The sequence below is a fragment of the Spinacia oleracea genome, chromosome 4, assembly GCF_020520425.1.
Source record: "Spinacia oleracea cultivar Varoflay chromosome 4, BTI_SOV_V1, whole genome shotgun sequence".
Lineage (NCBI taxonomy): Eukaryota > Viridiplantae > Streptophyta > Magnoliopsida > Caryophyllales > Amaranthaceae > Spinacia > Spinacia oleracea.
Genome location: NC_079490.1, coordinates 172668902 through 172693542, shown reverse-complemented (window position 1 = coordinate 172693542; position 24641 = coordinate 172668902). Strand labels below are relative to the sequence as shown.

General features: G+C 37.9%; 1 protein-coding gene and 1 non-coding gene across 2 annotated transcripts; both read left to right on the top strand.

Annotated features, from left to right (window-relative positions):
- Positions 1-2910: 2910 nt before the first annotated feature.
- On the top strand, positions 2911-3017 carry LOC130460457 (small nucleolar RNA R71). Its single transcript, XR_008920322.1, has one exon. It is a non-coding gene; the product is annotated as a small nucleolar RNA R71 (small nucleolar RNA).
- Positions 3018-5590: 2573 nt separating this feature from the next.
- LOC110793323 (protein NUCLEOLAR COMPLEX ASSOCIATED 4) lies at positions 5591-19331 on the top strand. Its single transcript, XM_021998186.2, has 15 exons — positions 5591-6091; positions 6523-6615; positions 6736-6809; positions 7447-7508; positions 7618-7660; positions 8829-8926; positions 10452-10543; positions 11449-11550; positions 12195-12253; positions 12343-12517; positions 12618-12791; positions 17586-17745; positions 17888-17945; positions 18046-18151; positions 18898-19331. Exons 1-15 carry the CDS (start codon positions 5708-5710, stop codon positions 19027-19029), a joined length of 1812 nt encoding a protein of 603 aa, XP_021853878.1. The 5' UTR covers positions 5591-5707; the 3' UTR covers positions 19030-19331.
- The last annotated feature ends 5310 nt before the right edge of the window (positions 19332-24641 follow it).

Here is a 24641-nt window from a genome sequence, read left to right as displayed (position 1 = left end):
TGAGGCGGGGGGTGGATGCCGACGAGTAATGGAGGGAGACGTTGGATGGGACTGCTCGTGGGTGAGGGAAGGTCAGTCGCTTTTCTTTTTCTTTTTGAATAAGGGGAGGGCGGGAATCCAGCGTGGTCGCTGGCAATCCAGCGGGCAAGGCAGAGAGCGAGGCGATTTGGGTAAAACAGACAAGCGGGCTCGCTGGGCGAGCGCTGGGCAGTTATGAATGGCGAGAGATCCCTCGCTGTATCGAGGGAGCGCTCGCTGGGCTCGCTAGCATGGGTGCAACGCATAGTGTAGCTGGTTGCCGCGAGATTGTTGATCCACTTGCGGCTTGTCGATGCATTAAAATTTTCGGAATTAACTCGATCTTGCACCTACACATCTTTAAAAAAAGAATCAAGCACCACTATAATAAAAAATTAGGATCGTTAGTAAAAGTTAGAACACGCAAAAAAAAATGAACAAATACGATGAACGAAAAACTAATCTAAAAATAAAATAAAAATACGAATTCATGTGAAATCAAAATAAAATATTTTTGTTCTTTTGTTGTTTGTAATTTTTTATTTTTATTTTTTATTTATTTTCAATGAATTTTCCAAATGAAAAGTAAGAAAATCAAATAGAAAATAAATAAATTAAAATAGAAATAAAATGAAAAAAAAAAAAAAAAAAAAAATTTGAAACGATAGAGAGTTAGAGATCGGGTTGCCTCCCGATAAGCGCTCGTTTTAAGTCATTAGCTTGACTCTAAACCTCAAAAATCAAGCGTCGATAGGTAAATCGGAGAGACAGGCCGTCTCCAATTTTCCAATGAACGTTTTTTCAGTGTATAGCTTCAAACGTTGGTCGTTCGCTTTGAACTTGGTGCCATCGAGCACCGAACATCTTGCTCCAATTGTTGGACTAGCAGCAACTGCATCACCAGGATCATCATCACCTGCAAACCTTTTCAAACCAATTAGTGCATTATTTGAAAAATTTCTAGAATAAGAATGAGGCAACTTAGAATTAGAGGCAATCACTGAACAAGACACTTCTTGCATTGGACTTTTCATCACATGAGACAAGCTAAAGGTCACCTTGTCATCCCCTACAGTCAAGGTTAGCTTCCCTTTCTTAACATTAATAACTGCCCCTGCAGTATGAAGGAATGGCCTACCTAAGATTATTGGAATCTGATTGTCCTCTGTTATGTCAAGCACAACAAAGTCTACGGGAATATAGAATTTACCTACTCTCACGGGGACGTCTTCTAAAACACCTAAGGGGTATTTAATAGAATGGTCGGCCATTTGAAGAGTAATGGTGGTACATTTTAATTCTCCCATGTTTAACTTTTTGTAAATAGAGATGGGAATGACGGACACACTGGCACCTAAATCACACAGGGCCTTATCAATGAATAAAGCACCTATATGACAAGGGATGGAGAAACTACCGGGGTCCTTTAGTTTAGGAGGAGACTTGTTTTGTAACATAGCACTATACTCCTCAGTTAAAGCCACTCTCTCTACACCACCAAGATCCCTTTTCTTAGTGATTAATTCCTTTAAATACTTTGCATACACAGGAATCTGAGATATTAAATCAGTGAAAGGAATCGTTACCTCGAGATTCTTGACCATAGCCAAGAACTTACCGAACTGTTGATCAACCTTTGTTTTCTGCATTCGGTGAGGAAATGGTAGTGTAGGTGCAAAAGGGTGAGAATCAGTAACCTTCTCCTTGCCGCTTTCCTTCTTTTCTATTTCATTCTCAACACCCGGGGTTTCAACCCCTACATCCGCAGTCTTTCTTTCTACATATGCTTGTTCACCAGACTGATGATCACACTTTGACTTATTTTGTCGATGAGGGAATGGCAATCGAGGAACAAAAGGGCGAGAATCATTGATAACCTTCTCCTTGACTCTTTCCTTCGTCCTTCTAGCCTCCTCTCTCCCCTTTTCAAGATCCGCAAAATCAGTAGGTATGGAGGGGGCATCATATGTAGTACCACTCCGAAGAACAATGGCACAAGCACTCTCTCTAGTGTGATCTTGAGACGGCGTAGATTGCGCTGGAAGTTTACTCGGTTGCGTTTTGGACAAAGTATCAGCGAGTTGAGCAACTTGGTTCTCCAATATTCTATTTTGATTCTTCAACTCCTTTATGCTCTCATCGTGGTTCTTTTGAGCAATCTCTGAGGTCTTCTGCATGTTCGCTATGAGTTTATACAAATCACTCATGTTAGGCTCTGGAGTGGCATTGCTCTGTGGAGGTTGTTGCTGATAGCCTTGGTGCGAGGGTCTATTGAACCCCGGGGGAGCATTATGTGAGGCTCCTTGTGGAAATGGAGGCCTAGCAACATGTGCCTGAGGTGGATGGAACTGTGGTTGCGACCATTGTTGTTGGGGTTGAGGATTTTGAGCATTGTTGCTTCGATATGAGAAATTTGGATGATTCCTCCAACCTGGATTGTACGAGTTGGAATATGGGTCATCGGGTTGCCTCTGTTGAAAAACATTCACTTTCTCCATTCGCGTGGTATCATGCAAACTATAAGAGCACTCATGACCAAAGTGACCTTGGATTCCACATACTTCGCAATAAGAAGTTGTCACTGGAGCTACACTAGACATAGCATTGATACTCATTGGGGGAGTACCAGACTGAGGGGCCTTCAAAGAATCGATCTTCAGGTTCAAGGCTGCCACTTGTGACGACAATAGGGCATAAGCATCGACATCAATCTTGCCCTTCTTAGATGTAGTTCTGGTGGTGTTGTAATGATTAGCAGCAAGATTGGCAAGGAAATCATAACCTGCATCCACTTCTTTGTCAAGAAAAACACCCCCAGAAGCAGAATCAACCGTGTTCTTTGTTTCATCTTGCAAACCATGGTAGAAAATCTGAACCAAGAACCATTTTTCAATATTATGATGCGGGCACGACCGTTGCAATGCCTTGAATCTATCCCAGGCTTCTCTAAGTGACTCTCCATGTTCTTGAGTGAATGTAGTCAGCTTATGCCTTATTTCAGCAGTCTTGGTGGGTGGAAAGAATTCTTCCAGAAAGGCTTGTGAAATAGCACCCCACTCTGTCTCCTTGACATCATTCAACCATGTTTGAGCCTTATCACGAAGACTAAAACCAAACAACATGACTTTCAATTGGTCTTGAGTAACCCCTTGATGCTTGATAGTGCCACATAGTTGGTTGAACCTTTGCAGATGGTTGGTGGGTTCCTCAGATGGATGACCACCATATTGATTTTGTGAGACCATGGAGATTAGAGCTGGCTTGATCTCAAAGTTGACTGCTTCGATAGTTGGCATCGTAAGCCCAGTCGGAACACTGCTTGAGGAAGGAACCCCATAGGATTTCAAGGATTTAGACATCGTGTGACTCGGTGGAGTTTGTGAGTCTTGAACCCCTGACTGCTTCTTCTTTTGTTGTTTCTTTTTGAGTTGTCGAAGAGTCTTACCAAGATCGGGATCGGGTGGAACTAAGGTACCCGTTCTAGCAGACCTGGGCATAAACAACAGACAAGAAAACGCAGTGAAATTTGCCTCAATTGGAACTAAAAGTTCCAATGAGACAATGGAAACAGTTCAAATAATCAAACTAAAACTAATAGAATCTAGCCGTCTCCCCGGCAACGGCGCCAAAAACTTGATAGATTAAAAAGTGATACCGCAAGTGCACGGTGTCTGTTGTTAGCAGATACTTAGCAAATACGGGTCGATCCCACAGGGAGACAAGTTCTATTAGTTTTTGCCCAATTATACGAACTATTTCAATAACGAAAGTTGAGTTTGAGTATTAACTACTAAAGCTAAAACAATAATAAAAATGCGTAATTTATCAATGAATTAAAGGTCTAGGGCGTCTGTTCGGTTCACCATGCTTATACCAATCCAATAACACAATTCAATTCGACAACGAATAAACTAGGCCGAGTAATTAAAGTACATGCTAATCCTACGGTCGGGTCTTAACACTTTCAATTCAACATATGCAGTACGATCGCTAACATAATCAGAATTGCCAATTGTACAAAGCCTCTAAAAACACGATCTTTCGATTCTAATTCCTATTAGCTAGATAATTAATCCATGAAATTGGCCGATAACATGAATCAACGATTAAGAACAAATCAATTGGAATTACTCAAGCAATAATCTATAGATTAGCAAACTTTATTGCATAACAATCATGGTATAAACATGGCTTCCCTAACTTAGCCCTAGAATATAACTACTCGCTCATAATTGAATTAACAAGCATGAAATACATAATGAAAACGAGATTCATAATCAAAGGACGAATTAATCTAAGAAACGAAAATAATAAGAAAGAATAAAAGCAAAAGAAATTATTGAATTACCTCTAGATTGATGAATTGAAAATTGAAAGCTAGGGTTCAACAATGGAAAAGGGAAGAAAAACAAAACTCACGTGAAAAGCGTTCTAAGGGATTTGAAAACGTAAAGGAAAAATAAAAAGCATAAGGGAATACATTAATTCCCTTGAGGTATTTTAGTGTTTCCTAAATTCTCAACAAAAAAAAAGGAAAAATAATAGTAATTACATAAGTTATCATTTAATTGAACGATCACGAGAAACGACGCAACGAACCCGCATGGAAGTAGCTGGGCGGAGAAACCAGCGGGCCCGCTGGTGGGTCGCTGGTTTTCGCGCCCAAGGGGAAGATTGGGCCATCGTTTTGGGCTTCGGGCGAATCGGATAGTCGAGCCATCTTGTTTATGTCATAACTCTTGTTCTACAATGCCTATAAGGACGTGTGACCTGTCGTTGGAAAGCTCTTGAAGTCTACTTTCTAGGCCAATAAAAAATCGCCTCATTCCGACATGTAGAACTTGAGATATCATCAAAAGAGTGAACGCTTGTGCGTTTTGATGCTTAGAAAAATAGCGTTTAGCTTCGTTATTGACTCAAAATTATCCCTAGAGATATGCAATGATCCTCGAGTCAACATTCCATCCGTTCATCATCCAAATCAACTCATAACACTCAGAAAGCATCCAAATGACCGTAAAATCACCTGAAACATTAAGAAAACACAAACGGGGCGTAATAGAGTACGACAACGATAACTTATGCAATTGTGATCCTAAATGCAACTAAAATGATAAAAATGCCTAATAATGCAACCTAAATGCGCCTAAAATACCCTATACAAATATGACTCATCAGTAAACAACAATAATGCATCTTGATTGATATATTGTCGGTAACGAGCAGTACCAACAAAAGGAAATAAGGCCCTATTCTTTAAAGCTGAACTGAACTAAACTGAACTCAATTGAACTAAAATTAACTGAACTGAACTGCAAAATAAGTCTTAAAATTGCAATAAGCCAAAAGAACAGGGCCTAAGAAACAACAATACACAACCAATTGCCTGTTAGTTCAGTGGTGATTGAGACTGAACTTGGTAGGGAGAACCCGTGTTCGATCCCCTGCAACAACAATTGGGAGGAGACTGAAAACTAACCACCCAAAACTCGCTCCGAATCCGGATTAGCCCTATGGATGAACCGAGCGCTAACACACCAAAAACAAAAAAACAAAAAACAAAAAAAAAACAACCACACACAAGCCCTAAGCTAAAACCCCCTCTATCCGTCTCTCTCCCCAAAACCTTAAACCCTTCTTCTCTCCTTCATCGATCTCTAACCTGCAAACACTTCAAAACTCACCAACAATGGCGCCTAAGAGAACCGCCACCGCCGCCGCCACCACCACCAAGAAAAAGAGAGACAAACGCAGTCTATCAGAGCTGAAAACCCTAGGCCAACAACTTCTCTCCTCAAGAGCTCACATCAACAACCTGCCTCTTCTTCTCACATACATCTCCCCTTCTTCACCTCCTAAGTACGTCGTGGAATCAATTCTCTCTCTTCAATCCTTCTTCTCACCTGTTCTCCCTTCCCTCCCCTCTTCCTCTAAAGCCGCCGCCACAAACACCGCCGATGCCGATGCCGATCCCGAGCTCATTTATCGCACTTGGCTCCGCTCTAAGTTTGACGAACTCGTCAAGTTGTTGATTGTTATCGCCGTTTCTCCCCAGTGTGAAGAGACTGTTCGTGTGAGTTTTTTTTGGATTTTCTTCCCCTTACTGATATGAATGTGTATGTTTTTTTTTACTCCGTACTATAATGTTTGTAATATTTTATCAATTATTGATTGTATCACTTCATATATTGATAATTGTCGATGACTTTGATAAATTTTTGGTACTTTTCAAAGTTGAGCTACTCAATTTTTTTTTTAGTACTCCGTATAATGTTTGTAATATTTTATCAATTATTGATTCTATCACTTTATGTATTGATAATTATCGACGAATTTGATAAATTTTGGTACTTTTCAAAGTTGAGCTACTCAATATTTTTCTTCTTTCAATTTTAGCTGAATTGTCTCTCATTTGTATTTCGTTTAGCTTTTAATGTCGATGCTATTCACATATTTCTAATTAAATTCCGTCAAGAAGTTGATTTTCCCGTTTTTGTTTGTCAGGAGGTTGTTTTGGATACTATAATGGAGTTTGTGAAGCTTGGAAATGGAGGAAAGTTTTGTTCTGCTTTATACAAAGACCTTATTCGGGCAATTGTGAGTTAATTACCATTGTTGTGAAATTTTGGTTTTTTTCATCTTGCTTCTTGTTTATGTAATGAATTTGCAGCTTTTAGGATTCCTTGTAATGTTATGTACATGCTCTTTAACTGGCAGGTTTATTCGTCCTTGGAAGTTGAATTCTTACTAGAATCCTTAGTTTCAACGTACTTTAAGTACATTGACGTACGGTATGGCCTTTTTCCGATTCCGTTGTCTCTCAAATTGCATGTATATATATATATATATATATATATATATATATATATATATATATATATTTGTGAATTTTTATGGTCTGAGTGAAGCAAAGGCCGAAAGCCTAAAATATAACATTGTATCCCAATTTATCCATTCCTATTTTATGAGTTATTCATAGACTTTTAATCCATTTATGTCCCGTTTGGCAATCAGTCATAAATTGCGGGAATGATAATTTTTATTTGAACAAATTTGCAAGGAAACCCCATAATCATTACCATGTCAATGGAACCCCATCCCCAAACATGTTTTTCCCCATAAATTTCCGTTACCACAAAAACCACCTCTAAAGTGGTGACGCGTGGTAATGGCAATAGCTGAAGAAAAGAGGTATTTGGGGATAGACTACTATTATCATGGTTATGGATATGAGATTTTCTTCACAAAATTACATACAAAAAGAATTATTATTACTACCCTTTATTACCACCCACCAAACGGCAGTTAGGTGGTATTTAGATTGGGAAGGAACAGACGCATCATGACTTTACAGGAGACTGTTTGAATTTATATGATGGGTTTTGGACCTTTTGGTTCTGCCATTTACGTTAGAACATTTTGGTGCAGTTACTTTACCTTCATTACTGTTGAAAAACTATGCAAATCACTGGAGTCAGACAATAGTTCAGGTACCTGATTTTCTCACTTTATGTGTGTTCTTGTTAACCACTGATCTTATCCTCTATGGTCTGTTAAATTTCAATGTAGTTTTCAAACACTTTACCTAATTTATTCTAGGTGATAATGTTGTGATTAAAGGTGGAGATGATTCAAAGGCAAGGTTAGTTTGTAATTCTCACTTCTGCAGAAGTTATTTCTTGTATCTTGTACCTCGTGTAGCTAATCACAATATATTGACAGCATTAGCCATTTAGCCCGTGACTTTCAGATAGGTGGTTGTAACTCTGATCACCTAGTGCAGTTACACCTTAAATCTTCTGAATTTGAGATGAGTAGTTATATGTTTTTTGTTATTTAGCTCATTACATAGCTTTCTTTTATTGGTTTAGTTTTATCCATTTGTTATTGGATATGCAACACTTTACTTACCACGGAAAGTGTGTCATATTGTTATAATAGTAGTCTATTTTGTCCTTTTGGATCTTAACTCATCTTTTAAATCGTTCTTCCCCTTTCACATGGTTGGAAAGTTATCCTTGTCCGATGGTCCTAGTTTCTTGTCTCGATTTTAATTACTATGACTTTATAGTTTGGTCCTGCAGTTTCCTGCGCTCATTCTGCATCAGTAGGCAAGAGTTTTTCTGGTGCCTCCCTCTTGCTAGATTTCGATATTATAGGGGAAATGGACCAAGCCTCTGATTAGTCCAGGACTTTTCTTCATTTGGTTTTTATTTTGGGTTGTCACCTATGGTTTGGTGCTTGTGACAAACTTGCATATGGAGAAGCATAATTTAGTTTAACTTCGTTATATTATTTGCCTTCACATTTTTAAGATTCTTATTTATAGTCAACTATGTACTCTGGTATTTTCAATGATTTAAAAAAATTCCAGTTGATTTGTGATATCCTCTCAAATGTTTCTGTAAGTTGTGTTGGTTATCAAACCAAAAATGCATTCTTTAATTAAACACCCCATCCCCCCCGCCCCCCCCCAACCCCCCCACACACACACAAAGTAAGGAAAAAAAGAAAAAAATAGGCAGAGTTTGTTCAGTATTGGTTTTGACCGTGTTCCCTGGGAAGGAAAGGGGAAAATTTTCATAGTGTGTCCCTTCCTTCGAAGATTGCAGAATATCTGTGTTAATCCCGATAATTATTGCCGGAAAAAGTAAATCAAAACTGGTATTGAAATTCAAGGCTTTGAAACCAGTTATGCAAACCTACTTATAGCTTGCTTTGTGAGCCTGTGACGAGATTGACTACATGCTTTATTCATAAGTTAGATATGTTAGTTTTCTGATCTTTTTTTACCATTTTCTCTGTAACAGCTTAGAGTGCTCGATAAAGAAGATCCACTTCATCTTATCTAATATTCCTCCTCTAGGAAACGTTGATGAGAAAGCTGCTATTGAGATGTGGAGTGCAGGTGATACCCCTTTCTTGTTTGATTACTTAGCTTCTGGTGTCCATCAAGTTCCTTTGTTTTCACCCCCTATGATTTCCCAATCTTCTTTTTCTTCGCTGTTAGTCAGATTTATTTATTTGCATAGTCCCTAAAAGATGTTTTTAATAATCTAGTTTTGTTTAATTCATTGCCAAAACTAGACTGAGATTCCATTTCCAAAATGCAGGGATGCTATAAAAACTTCCTGTAAACCTTACTTGCAACTTCTATCATCCATCAGGAGCCTGAGTCTGTGACACACTGACGCCAGAGCTTCTTACGGGAATGATGTTTAAATTAGTTTTCCTCTATGTCATTGTCTTCGAAATTTCTCTAGGCAGTGTTTGGTAACTTGGAATTCATTTGAAATACTGGATTTCAAATGTGAAATGTGAACTTTGAAATTCTGAAATTGAATTCCAAATTAAGTGTTTGGCAAACATCAATAATTTAAATTCCGGCATTTCAGTTCCACCACAGTGTTCGGGAAGTAAGTGGTATTTCAATACATTTTTTTTGAACTGTTAATTTCTACTTTGTAAAAGAAATATGGAAAATTGAATCCACAACAATGCTGCCAAAGAAAGTTCCATAATAGTTGCAGAGTAATCTCCAATAATTACAATTTGATAAATTTTCGTATGGATTTAGAAATTGAAAAATAATTGTCAAAAAACAATGGAAATGTGGATAGTTATTTTCATAATTTTTTCCAATAACAATTAACCAAAAGTGATCGAAATCCTATTGCTACTTTTTTGATAACGAAAAAGATCTGATTTAATTGAAAATCAAGATAAAAATTAATTATCAAACCAAACAATCAAACTAGGTATGCATAACCGCCAGTAGCACCGGCAGTGAAGGAACGACGACTTTGGATCTAACATCGACGAAGAACGTTTGCTAATATCTTCATCTGTGGTTGCCTGCGATGGTGGTGAAGTGGCGGTTGTGGTGGTTATGTAGATGATAGTCTTGAAGGAGGTCGTAGAGCAGCAAGATAAGGAGTCGGAGGAGGTGGTGGTGGTGGTGGCAGCGGTGGAGTCTTAGAACTTAGTGGAGAGAAATGGTGGTTATGGTCGTTGATCGTGAGGGTGGAGACGACGGTTATAGAGGTGGGTGAAGGAGAAAGTTGATTGCAGGGAGAGGGGAGAGAGTGGTGGCGATCTGGTGGAGGCGACCAACTTAGGGGAGGAGAAAGCTCTCTGGCTTTGAGAGAGGAGAGAGAAGGCAAGATGAGGATGAAGCAAGGAATTGAAATGATGTCATTTGACTTGGAATTTCAAATCCACTAATAGGGATTTATTTTTTCTTATTATCTTGGATTTGGGCAAAATCCAGTTCCAACTTCTATGGGTTTCCAAACAACAGAGTTGGGCCAAATCCAGAATTTCAAAATTCTTTTCTCTTAGCTTATATTCTTACTTGCCACTTTCATTAGTAGCCTGTGATTGCGAACGCTCTTGGTGACCTGAAATTTGATATTTTTGGTTCAATGGGTTAGACTTCTTATCTAAAGGAGGCAGTGGGCAGGAGGATGCTGAGCATACAGAAGGGGAAAATAAACAGAAAAAAGGAGAGAAATCCACGAAAAATGTTAGTGCTTCTTTCTATTTCTTGAAATTATGTTTTGCAGTTCATAATTCAGCAAAGTAACTTGCCTTTGATGGGAAAGTTTCTTTGTGTTTGTTCTGGTTGTTTAGTTGTCGTGATAGCACAGATGTCTGGACTTTTCTTTCTGCTGTGCAATTTGATGGACAGTTTGTAATCTATTCCAGTGTTAATTGGGAACAGAAATAGTGTAAATGGAGGGTAAAGACATGAACTCACACAATTTAGGTTGTCTTAACGGCGTTTTCTTTGTATCTACCCTAGGCAATTGTGTATTAATCCATTGTTTTCTTCTTGAATTTTCTAATCTGGATGGAGTGTAGTGCTGTCAAATAAGTCACTATACTTGTCTTTTTTCCGTCGGAATTCTATTGAGTAGTTTTATACTCGGAGTACTTTCAACAAATAACAAAATGTCAAATGTCAAGAAAACTAATGATACATTTTCTTAGTCTTGCTATGTGGCACATCAAATCAACTGTGTTATCCTAATATGCTTAACAATTTTCTTCCAAATATTTACTTCACTTTGTGAAGGTGGTATGCTGATTTGGTGCTCCTACCAGTCCCACTATCATGCTTGGCACGCTTGGCCTTCTCCTCTCTCCATGTTCGATATAATTTTTTTCCCTGTCACATGGTCCATGCAATTTCTTTCACACCATCTATACAATAATTGCATCCATCTTCTGAATACCTAGCAGCTAGAAATATTTAAATTTCGGTTTTACCATAACTAGGTCTAGAATCCTTAATATACAATTTATGCTCGAAGTTTGTTGCATACTGTTTCTATGCACAGGTGGTCATTTTGCTAATTGTATGCTACTGGATTCTTCAACACTAAGTTTTGACTTTATATTTTTTCATAAACCTTTAATGTCTTCCAGGATGTTTCTTTGGGAAAAGTCTCAAAAAGAATGAAACCGAAATTTACAAAGGCATGGATGTCATTTCTTAGGTTACCACTTCCTCTTGAAGTCTACAAGGAGGTAAGGCCATCTTTTCTCTCTCTTTTTTGGTAGTTTATTTTGTAGTACTGATGATGTGTGTGCAAAAGGAAGATGCTCAAAATTTTGACTTTTCTGTGAAGCTGATATAGGTATGATAAATAGTTCAAGCCTTAAATTCCTAAATGTCTGTTGAGTTGCCATATTTGTGGCGTTTAGATCACATATTAGGGTGTAAATTATTAAAAACACAACTGGTGGGTTTCTAATTCTTTGTCATCCAAAATTTCAAAGGCCAATCAGCCAATGAATGGAGATGGCTACAGGCTGAACCACTCTACTCCTGGTGCTGTTTTGACTGTACCAGGTTGTTTTGGGTTAGATATGGTCCAGTCCTTGTGCAGAGTGGGGTGGACTGTTCCATTCATTCAGTTCATCATATCAGTTGGACTGACTTGAACTGTTCCACAATGCCTGTTGAACTGGGCTATGGCCGTTTTAAACTTGGTATTAACCCTGATATAATTTCTCAGGGTACCCCAACATATCATGATATCAGCACTAATTTGGCTTCACAGAGTTCATGCTTTATGTAGACTGGGTCTTATCAGTGTTACCTTATTTCTATCTGTGTTCATTATCCGTGACATGGTTGCCCATTCATCTTACCTTTCCATGATGTTCAGGTGCTTATTATTCTGCATCAGGGAGTCATTCCTTATTTGTCCAATCCTGTCATGTTATGGTGAGTATACTCTATTTCTTCCCCCTTTTCTTTGCCCTCATCGCCAAATTCTTGTGCTTACGATTTAGTTTCCTACACGGAGTTTGCAGTGACTTTTTGACCAAGTCTTATGACATCGGTGGAGTAGTCAGTGTCATGGCTCTAAGTGGTCTTTTCATTCTTATGACAAAGTATGGGTTGGAATACCCCAACTTCTATGAGAAGCTATATGCTCTACTGATACCTTCGATATTTATGGCAAAACACCGTGCAAAATTCTTTGAGGTGAGGTTAGGTACTCTGTGGAACTTTATTTTGTAGTCTTCCTCAGAATACGAATTTTCCTTTGATTTGTCACTTATGTGTAATGCACTTTTTTATGTAGCTACTCGATTCCTGTTTGAAATCGCCACTTCTTCCTGCATATCTGGCTGCTGCTTTCACAAAGAAGTTGAGCAGACTCTCTCTTGCAGTCCCTCCTTCTGGGGCACTGGTTATAATAGCTCTAGTCCACAATCTTCTGCGGAGACATCCATCTATCAACTGTTTGGTTCACCGGGTAGGGTATTTTTTCTCAATTAAATACGTGAAAACAGTAAATTTAGATAAATAGCTCGATGTATCTGTTCGATCTGCTTGTGTTTGGCATTTAGGTGATTGCATTTCCTTGTTTAGACCTATATTTGTTTTCTATGTGATATAACTAGTTTAGCATTTAAAACATTGGTCACCATGATATTTCACAAGGATACCATCCGACCTATTGTGCCTGTGTTTGAGGTCCCCTCTTCTTTGTATGTATATTTTTTCTGTTGTTTTCTGTTCTTGAATTCTGTTTTTATTTATCGGGATTCCTCACAAGAATTACTTTTGTTGCTTGTGTGAAGAAGGTGTGGGTTTAGTAATTGCTGCTGCATCTGCTTCTATTACTTGGTTGTTCTTATACATTGAATTTCTTAGTTTCAAAGTGAAGCATAGGGGAAAATTGACTAGTTCTTGATTGAAGCATTGACTTGTTCTTGTCATTAAGCTGAAAGGTTGGAAGAATGATGATTTCCATTAATATGTGCAGCAATATATATATTGCAAACCACTAACAAACTCACCTAGATACAAGAGGAAGACCGAGTATTAAGCTAAGCTAGTAAAATAAGATATACACAGCTAGAGTATAGGAAGTATACAACTAATTAAACACCTAGATATTAGGAACTGATTTACAACTAATATTGACACATTCAATGCTTATCACTAACATGCCCCCGCAAGATGGACGGTCCATCGGAAAGTCCAATCTTGGCTAACAATGTATCAAGGCGTGGTCTAGATAGGGGCTTCGTCAAAAAATCTGCCAGTTGGTCTCCTGATGGAACATGAGCTACCCGGAGCTTGTCCGACTGAACTTGTTCTCGTATAAAATAGAAGTCTAGAGCCAGATGTTTCATCTTCGAATGAAATACGGGATTTGCACTAAGGTGTGTAGCACTCAAGTTGTCACAAAAGATGACTGGAGTGTGATTAATTGTGACACCCAATTCGCTCAACAAATTCTTAACCCACATTAATTCAGCTGTAGTGTTGGCTACTGCTCGATACTCGGCTTCAGTCGACGAGCGTGCCACAGAACGTTGTTTCTTGGACATCCATGTTATGGGATTTTTCCCAAGGAAAACAATGTGACCCATGGTGGAGGTAAAATCATTACGATCACCCGCCCAATCGGCATCCGAGAAAGCGTGCAAGTGAAGAGGAGAGTCTTTATATATAGTAATACCTCGGTCCATGGTGCCATTCAAGTAACGAAGGAGTCTTTTGAGAGCTGACCAATGATCTGTCGTAGGGCAATGCATAAATTGAGATAGCTTATTTACCGTAAATGCAACATCAGGACGTGTAAGAGTAAGGTATTGCAGACTACCCACTGCTGCCCTGTAGGAGCCTCCAATTTAGCACCTGAGTTAACAGTCAAAGATTGAGAGACAATCATTGGCGTTGGAGAACACTTAGCATTCAACATCCCCATTTTCTCTAAAAGATCTCCAATATATTTCCTTTGACTAAGAAATAATCCACTGGTAGTGGGTGTCACCTCTACTCCCAAAAAAATATGATAAATCACCAAGAACTTTCAAAGAGAACCGTTTCACCAAAGTCTCGATAAACTTATCAAGGTTTGTTATGTTTGGACCCGTGACGATGATGTCGTCCACATACACAATGAGGTAAAGGGGGGGTAGAGGAATGATGTGAAATAAACAAAGAGTTGTCCATGTAGTTGCAACTGACCTTTTAAAACCAACCCCAAGGAGAAAATTTGTAAGCTCCATGTACCAAGCTCGCGGAGCTTGACGTAGACCATAAATGGCTTTGTGTAACTTGCAAATGTGGGATGGAAAGGCCTGATCTGTAAAGCTCGGGGGCTGCGACATATATACTTCTTCCTTTAGAGTGCCCTGTAAAAATGCCGTATTAATATCAAGTTGTCTCAAATGCCAATTATTGGTTACTGCAAGCCCAAGAAGTGTTCGAATTGTTGCCGGTTTAACAACTGGACTAAAAGTTTCCGTGAAATCAATCCCCGGTCTTTGTTGGAAACCCTTTGCAACCAAACGAGCCTTGTATTTTTCTATTGAGCCATTTTTGTGATATTTTATACGAAAGATCCATTTACATTTCACCAGATTTTTTGTACCATCGTGAGCGACCAAACTCCAAGTACCAAGTTCATGTTGAGATCGAAGTTCATCTTCCATGGCCTTGCGCCAAAGAGGATCTTGAAGTGCTTGAGCCACTGACTTGGGCACTTTGGGTTTCTGAGTAACCTAAGAAAATACATGGCTTAGACTTGGGATCTAGCTTATGACTGGTATAAGGTCTTAACCATGGATAACACAAACACCCAAAGGATTTTAGTTTCAAATAATTAGGCGACACACCAAAGAGACAAAAATATGGAGATTTAAGGTCTAAAGTAGGTGTAGGTAACCTATTAATGAGATAGGATGCCGTAGTAAAGGCATATGTCCAAAATTCAAGAGGCAAACGACCATGGTCAAGAAGAGAAAGTCCCGTTTCCACAATATGACGGTGTCGTCTCTCGGCAAACCCATTATGTTCGGGTGTATGAGGTGGGGATGTGAGGTGGGAGACTCCGTCGATGGTTAAGTAAGAAGCGAGGGCTTGATATTCTCCGCCATTATCGGAATATAAAGTTTTAATTACTTTCCCAAAAAATTTCTCTACAAGTGCTTTAAATCTGATAAAGACGGCTTTAGTATCTGATTTTTGTTTGAGAGGGTAAAACCAAATATACTTGGTATAATGGTCCACAAAGATAACATAGTATTTAAAACCATCCAAAGAGTGCACAGGTGAGGTCCACAAGTCAGTATAAACAAGATCTAAACAATCATGAGACACCATAGTAGATTGACTGAAAGGAAGTTTGTGGCTTTTATTACATTGACATGAATTGCAATTAAAGGAAAAGTTTCTTGGTACATCAAGATTAAAGCTAGAAGCTATTTTTTTGAAAATAGAAAGGGATGGATGACCAAGGCGGTGATGCCAATCTATTGTTGATGCTTTGACTGTGGAGAAAGCTAGGATGGAAGGTGAAGATGGCCACTCATAAATGCCTTGTTTAGTTGGTCCCCTAGTGAGATGTGCCCCCGTGAGACGGTCCTTAACAACAAAATGGTCAGAAGAAAACTCAATTAGAAGGTTATTTTCTGAGCAAAGTTTGGAAATGAATAGGATATTACGAGTCCTAGTAGGAGCACGAAGCACATTAGATAAAATTAAAGGAGTAGAGGAAGTAGGGAAAGAAGTGGAACCTATATGAGTGATAGGAACCCCTGTACCATCTCCAATAATTATTTCTTCAGTTCCATCATAGGGATTATGCAAGGCCAGTGTGGAGAGATCATGAGTGACATGGTGTGTTGCTCCCGTGTCCAATAACCAAGGGGCCGAGTTGCTAACGGATGAAGCTGTGGCCACATGTGCTTGTGGGGCAGATTGATTATAGTTGTTTGGCCGAGGAGGCGGCTTAACACTGGGAAACCGTTGCTGAAATACGGGGCACATATGAAGAGAGTGACCCTTGGTGTGACACCATTGACAAGTACCTTGATAACCACCCTTGTTCTTGGAGTTGTTGCGCTTGTAGTTGTTGTAAGAGCCTCTGTGAGGTGCATTGGACCCACTGGACACTTGTTGATTTTGTGTGCCATGATAGTTTGCACTGTAATGATTGTGGGTGGCTTGTGGGTGTGGTTGAGAAGTAAAAGCATTAGGCCTGGCCATGGTGACATGTGCGGAAGCAGGAAGTGGTGACGGATTGGTTAAGGCTTGAGTTCGAATGGTGTTTTCGCGAACAAGACACTTTTCATACAATGCATCAAAGGTGATGGGGGAGTCTCGTGCTTGAACGGCATCAATCACTGCTTGGTATGAATTATCAAGGCCCTCCAAGACACGATCAGTGATGTCTTCAGGGCGAAGAGGGTAGCCAAGTACTGCCAATTTATCGGAGCATACCTTGATTTCATTCATAAATTCAGAGATGGATTTAGGGCCTTTGGTAATGGCCTTAAACTCAAGTTTGAGAAGTGTTTCATGCCCACGAGACTGCTTGGCAAATGTATTAGCAAGAGTATCCCATAATTGCTTCGACGTCTCCGATCGAGCAACAAGCGGAACCACAGTAGGTTCAAGAGTGCCTATTAGGGCACCAAATAGAAGATTGTCCTGCCTAACCCAAGTGTCATATGCGGGGTTGGGAACAGAGACTGATTCTTTGATGATAGATGTTGGTGGAGCAACGAAGGATCCGTCAAGAAATTTGTAAAGGCCATAACCTATGAGGGTTGCCCGAACTTGCAGCCTCCAAGACAAGTGGTTGGAGGTGGTGAGTTTGAGGATGTTGCTTAGCGTGACAACAACTAATGGGGAAGATGGTTCAGCATCATTTGGGATAGTGTTTGAGTTAGTCATAGGAAGAGTTGTTGATAGAAAAAAAAATTGGTCGATTATCGAACCCGCTCTAATACCATGAAAGGTTGGAAGAATGATGATTTCCATTAATATGTGCAGCAATATATATATTGCAAACCACTAACAAACTCACCTAGATACAAGAGGAAGACCGAGTATTAAGCTAAGCTAGTAAAATAAGATATACACAGCTAGAGTATAGGAAGTATACAACTAATTAAACACCTAGATATTAGGAACTGATTTACAATTAATATTGACACATTCAATGCTTATCACTAACATAAGCGACTCTCCTTATAGTTTCTACACATTTTAAAACTTCCTTTGCATCTGCTTTTATTTCTACTTGTAGGAATCTGGTAAAGAAACTAATCAGGATGACAAAAAATCTGAGCAACAGTGTGTTAGTTCTGACGGAAATGCTGGTGTTGCCTCTGGTGTGATTAGAAAAAAACAAGGTGTTGATTTGTTCAAAAATGAAGCAAGTGATCCTCTAATGTCGAACGCCATGAGTAAGCATCTTGAATCCATGTATTATGCATGAGTGTTATAATACTAGGTGATTATGCCGGAAAAAAAAAACAAAAACTTGGTGATGGTGATTAACCATGCGCATTATTATGCTTGCAATAATTAGTTAAGTATATGGAACAGGGAGTTCTCTTTGGGAGATTGATACACTGCGTCACCATTACTGTCCGCCTGTTTCAAGGTACGAGCTGCTATGACCTTTATTATAATGTGATAGCTGCACTTCCACCTTATGTAGTCATCTTTGTTATTACCATCTAATGTACTGCCTTTTCTTGTAGATTTGTTTTGTCACTTGAAAATGATTTGACTGTGAGAGCGAAAACTGCAGAAGTAATGATTGGTGACTTCAGTTCTGGTTCATATGCAACAATATTCAGGGAGGAGGTAAAACTGCTTCTATAAAAGTATTTAATACAGTAAAATTAAGGCTCTGTTTGTTGTGAGTGAAATACTCCGTAAGTTCGTAGCATATACTGGAGGGAAAAGAAAAAAACCACCTGTTCCAGACGAAGTGTTGTTTTAGAGATCCTTTTAACAAATCCAAGAGTCGGTTCACTTTTCAATGCAATAGTTTACTACTGCTCTTGTTTTACACTCGTTTGAATATCGACTGTAGTAATCTTACAGTATTTAGATGTGTTGAGTGGGGGTACATGGGTCACTCTGTGTACCAAGCAATGTCTTGGCGTAGCGGAAAGGATTCCATATTCCAACCAAAAGGTTGGGGGTTCATCCTCACTAAGGGAGGGTTCCCTTTACCACCCCTCACTCTCAAAGTGTCTAACCTGCTAACCCGGGCAGGTTGACCCATGCAGGGTTCCGACCAGTAGGGCACTTCATCTTACCTTCAAAAGAAACTAAAAAAGGTCACTCTGTGATAGATACAGTAGTTAGTGTTTTCGATGAAACTTGTTTACACTTTGTAGTTTGAAGCAATTCACTCAAGGACTTATTTAAAGTCATTTCTTATCCCATTGCACAAGTTACCCACCACATTCAAAACTGTAAAATTTTGTGGAAGAATTATGACCAACTAACAATTGAAGAGGACCTTTTATCCTGTCATGAATAATTGCTACACAACTCCATGTTTTCCAAACACGTCTAATTGGTGCTACTCTTGATTGCAGATGCGAAGGAGGGTAAAGCAAGTCCCTCTTGCATTCTATAAAGCAACACCATCGTCTTTGTTTTCGGAGTCTGATTTCCCTGGCTGGACTTTCAACGATGACGGAAGCTATGAGGACGCGAAAGAGTTGTAGAATCTAATTCTGCTATAGAGAAGTGTGTGAAGACCACATATTCTCATATAGTTTTACCTGTTTATCATATCAACAGTCTTTTCTTTATATGTATTCTTTGCCTTGAGAATGATCAATTATTTAGCTGATATGAAGTCATAAATTTGACTGGTTCTAGGATTGCTGTTTGATCAATCAGGATCAGGAGTGGGATTAAGTAGGGGTACAATGGGAATTTAATTTGGCTGTTGGAGTAATTCTGGACAGTAAATGACTGTTCACAACTGCCCATTATTTATCCAGTACAAGCAATTGATCTTTCATCGGCTTTGTGTCAGGAGACGACGCACTTGCTGCCGGGATCATGCAAGTGTTGGGAAAGATTAGAAGATGGAACTAAATCAGCAACAATAAGTAACTTCATTCAGGTTAAATTAATATTCCATCCCTTCTTAAATATGAAAACTAGAAAGTGTGTAAGAGGTAATGATTGAGTGTTTATTAAGGAAGGGGAAAAAGTTTGCCAAACCCACACATAAAACCATTTTAAGATGACTCAGCTTAAAATGGTCACCAATTGGTTATCATTGCCAAGTCATTGCTTTGTCACTGTCTAGTCAGCTGAAAAAATTTCTAGTACAATTCAAATTTGAAATTCAAATAATAAACGGATTTAATTTTTTTTTTTTTTTTTGGTGAAATGTCGATGAAACCGATGTTTTTCATCTCCCCCAAGTCAGTTGATCTGTTATGTTTCGTTTGTTTTGATTTTCCAGTAAAAGATCTTTGTTTTGAATTCTCCTTCTTCATCGTTTTATCATCTATGTCAATGGAGTAATTCCTTTGAAATTGTAATTTCTATGTCGATATTTCCAATATTGGTTTTGGTTTACTGTTGCATATCTGTTATGTTTCGTTTGTTTTGATTTTCCAGTAAAAGATCTTTGTTTTGAATTCTCCTTCTTCATCGTTTTATCATCTATGTCAATGGAGTAATTCCTTTGAAATTGTAATTTCTATGTCGATATTTCCAATGTTGGATTTGGTTTAATTTTGCATATTTTTTTCCTAATAAGTGATAGTATTCCCTAATTTTATCAATGTTTTGTTTAAGTTTGCAAATAAAAAACATGGTTTGTTGTTCACAAATTGGATTGAATTGGAAAAAGATGGAGCGAAAAATTCTGGACAATTGGATAAAAATGGAGCAAAAAAAAAAAGGGTGGGGGGTTGGTAGGGAAGAAGTGAATTGCGCGTTTTATTATGCTCAAGCCAGTACTCGAACCCTTGACCTTCGTGTAAGCAATGCTCTATGTTAATGTTGTAGTTGTGACCATTGTGACGTGAGGCCGAAGCCATTGTTGGTTTTGCATAGGAATTGTATATGTTCGGTTCCATTATCTTTACAATACAATGTAAATTATATTGTATATAAAGGAAATCGTTGATTTATTAAATTGTATACAAGAAACATTCTTAAAATAAATTGTGTATAAACTGTAGTTAGTGTAAAGATTTAGTTGTAATATAAATGAGGATATGTATTTTTTTATGAATTGATAATGAACCTATTTAATCCATTACCACTCAATCCGTTGTTTGCTACATTATATGTTTTGGAGTTTGGTTATTGCAAACGTGTGTGTATTTTTACGGGATTGAGTCGTTATTGTTCCAAGTGTAAGATTGTCAAACATTCACGCAACATACTTAATACGTTACTTTAATGTATGCAACATGTTGATGTTGTCCATAGCATTAGTTTAAAAATTAACAACAAAAACTCGGTTATTGCTAAGTCGATCAGAATGTTTGTAGCATCACAAGCATCCGTAGTTCATGAACGAGGCGAGCACATTGTTTACAAAATCTTGATCTTCCATATCCATGTAATTCAACTCAACATCTTGGGCAGGGCCTGCTACAAAATTACAATTGCTAAATTAGATATCATATGAAAGTCATACTGAGAATGTTTGTTATGAGTATCATAATACGAGGGTTAATTTGCATGTTACCTGCATTGTTAGTGTTTTCAATTTCTTGGTTGATTACGTTTTGTGCGTTCGGTGCGGCTTGTGGGGGGTTAAAGATTGCTGCCCACTCTTCCTCCCTAAACTGATGTTCGATCCACGGTCCTTTGGAGTAAACCTTGGATATGACGTAACTTCCTTGTTCTTCTCCTAGGTCATTGTCTGTAAGGTGGTACTCTTTCATCCTCCATAACGTATGTTCTCCACGCCATTTGAACGACAGACTTTTGATTTCTCCTACCATTGTTCCCAAATTAAACACATTTATAGCCGTACCTGAGATTTTCCATTGGCCTCCACTAGGCGTCAATCTGTTACGCACTCCTCCTCTTTGTACGAAAAAGAACCATGCATTTTCCCCATAATCAATTGGTGACATATGTGGTAGTTCCCATGGCTCGTATGCGTAGAAATCAATATCTGCAATTGCCTCGCAACCTAAAGGTTGTTCTCTAATCTTTCTTTTTAGGTACCACACTAGTAGTTCCTCATTCGTCGGGTGGAACCTCAAACCAGGTGCAAGCTTCTGTAAATTTGTGCAGAATACATAATTAGGTTGACAAACAACTACAACACTACTTAAGAGTAAAACCCGAATTAGTTGATTAAATCGTTGCAATATACTTCCTAGCATAAAAATTGCGCGTAAAAGTTGTGATTTTGCTACTACATTAGTGACACAGTTGTGTACGACGTACTCCATCTAACCATGTACTTCGTTTCTTCCTCGAAAAATAATTTATGGTTTCGAAATATATAGTATTTCAAGTTAATAATTTGTAAATAAATGCAGTTTTCTGAACTAATCTCAACATCAAAAGAAAGTATACAACCCACATGTAAAAATTGTTTTCATTAGCTTATGCATCTAGTAAAAGTTATTGTATAGCCACTAATTTTGCTGGGTTTTAGTTATTATTATTTTTTTTAACTTGAATTTTGTTAAAGAAAGGACGTAATTAGTTGTTTTGTTGTTAAAAATTGTAGTTAAATGTGGTCCTATAACCTAAATAATCAGTCGTAATTTGTATATTTTACGATTGTAATGAGTACAAATAAACTAATGATGACTAATTAAGCATTATGTGGGACCGACGTAATCCCACTGTAAGTGGTCAATATATCTTCACGTAATCCCACTTTAGGAAACCCTAATTAGCTAAGAAAATGAGTATGTTGATTTCTACTTCCTAGCATCTACATTGAACACAAGATCAACAAGAACACCAACAACAGATCGATCAACAACAAGACCAACACCAACAACAGATCGATCAACAACATGACCAACACCAACAACAGATCGAGTAACATCAACAACAATAACAGAATACATCACCACCAACAACAGATCAACACTCAGAACATTAAGAAAATACCACAAAATTATCAACACCAAGAATAATGAAAGGGAACATGCAGCTAAAGATTCGAATGAAACACACGTAATTTCGACTTAAATTAACATAAAACTAGTAAAAAATTGATGAATTAGACAAAGAAATGGTAGTATACAAACCAAGTTCTCCCCCAAAATCTGATTGACCATAGTTATTGTTGGTAGATTTTTTTCTTTTCGCGTGTGATGTGTGAGAGAGAGACAGAGGTGTTGGTTTGTTTGGTGTGAGGAATGAAGTTGAGTTGGTGAAGCTTTTATGGTAAAGGTGTGGTGGTCGGACTAAAAAAAACAGTGGACTGAAGCAATTTTTCGCATGTACAGTTGATTGAGTATACAGTGAGGTTTGGTAATAGGGTGGAAGACAAAGGTTGTTGTGATAGAATCCATATTTTTAATATTTTTTATTTATCTGATTATTCGTTATTAGATGTTTTAATTTTATGTTCTATGTGATTTATATTTTGTATAGATAAATCAAGTATGGAATATTAAACATACTTTAATAAGAAACAGTACCAGGAAATGCATGCGTAATAGTTTTTTTTTATGGAAAAATGGATTTCGTGGTGGTAATCATCACTCCTTTTGAACATTTTTCTCTTCTTCCAAGTTGTGTGCAACTCTTTTTGAATGTTTTCAAGTAAATGGGTGCAAATAGTTTACAAAATTGTTATCTCACCTAATATTTTTATCATCTACTATGAAATGTTCACGTATTTTTAACTAAAACAAATCAAAAATCAATTACCAATGTTACGCAAAAGAAATATATTTTTAATTATACCTAATGAAATGAATACAGTACGTTCAATTATTTTATAATTCATAAGTTATGGTATGTGAATCATATATATTTTGTTGAAATTAATTTGTGATATTATGTAGTTCTATCAACATGTTTAAAATTTTCATTTCTATTAATATGTTACTTATAATTTCAGTGATATACGTGGTTACAAACATTCAACCAATAAACCTAATACGTTAGTTTGAATGTTATCTAACATCAAAATGTTTCCACATCACAATTGGAATTACGTACAACAATTAGTCGGTTAATACTATATCGAACTGAATTTATGTAGACTTGGGCATGAACGAGTCCAAAATCATGTGCAAATGATCTTGTTCTTCCAGTTCGATGAAGCTCGCTACAAAATAAGAAATGCTAAATTAGATACCCTGCCATATTAAATTTATAACGAAATTGTTTAGTATGTGTATCATAACATGGGGTAAATTTGCATGTTACCTGCATGGTCACTGTTTGCCATACTTTGGTGGTTTGCGTTATCTTCGCTCTGTGCGACTTGTGGAGGATCAAAGAGTGGAACCCATTCTTCCTCAACGAATTGGTTTTCGTTCCACGGTCCGTTGTAGTAAAGCTTGCAGATGACATATTTGTGATGATCGTGTCCAACGTCATCACCGGTAATGGAATACTCTTTCATCCTCCATTGCGTATGTTCTTCACCCCATTTGAAGTAGAAGTTTTTTACTTCTCCGACAATTGTTCCCAAATGAAACACATATTTTGTCGCTCCAGAACCTTTCCATTGACCATCCCTAGTCAATCTCTTACGTTCTTCTCCTCTTGGTACAAAAAAAAACCACAAATTGTCCCTTGAGTCCAACGGTGATAGGGTTGGCAGTTCCCACGGCTCGTAGTTGTAGAAATCCACTTGAGTAATAGCTTCCCAACCATACGGTTTTCCTGTGATCTTTCTTTTGAGGTACCACTGAACTAGTTCCTCGTCTGTTGGGTTGAATCGAAAACCCGGTCCAAACGGCTGCACATTTGTTGTAGCATTTGTTTAACAAAAGGGTAGCAAGATGACTCACAATGGGATGCAATTAGTTGTAAAATGTGATGCAAGCAGATTTAATGGTTGAACTATCTAATGTGTAAAAAATGAGATGTTTTTGAGATTACCATAGAGTGTCATGTACACATATGTTCGTTTTTTGATACATTTGTATTTAACATTTGTTCGTTTTGTTATTAACCAACTTATTATTATAGTTGTCACCAATTTCACATGTTGTTTTTACTTTGAAAGCAATTGTAAAATGAGTGGCAATTAATTAATTTCTGTAATAGAACACATATTATCAATTAATCTCGATTAAATCTAATTACCTTTTTAGCAAATTAATATGTGAAGTAGAACCAGTTTTGGCGAATGAAATTGTCCAGATCT

Excerpts from the sequence above, each read along its gene's own strand:
- LOC110793323 (XM_021998186.2), top strand. The coding sequence starts at position 5,708 with ATGGCGCCTAAGAGAACCGCCACCGCCGCCGCCACCACCACCAAGAAA. Across the intron at positions 10,544-11,448 it reads GAGAGAAATCCACGAAAAAT|GATGTTTCTTTGGGAAAAGT; the intron begins GTTAGTGCTTCT and ends AATGTCTTCCAG. Across the intron at positions 12,254-12,342 it reads TCCAATCCTGTCATGTTATG|TGACTTTTTGACCAAGTCTT; the intron begins GTGAGTATACTC and ends CGGAGTTTGCAG.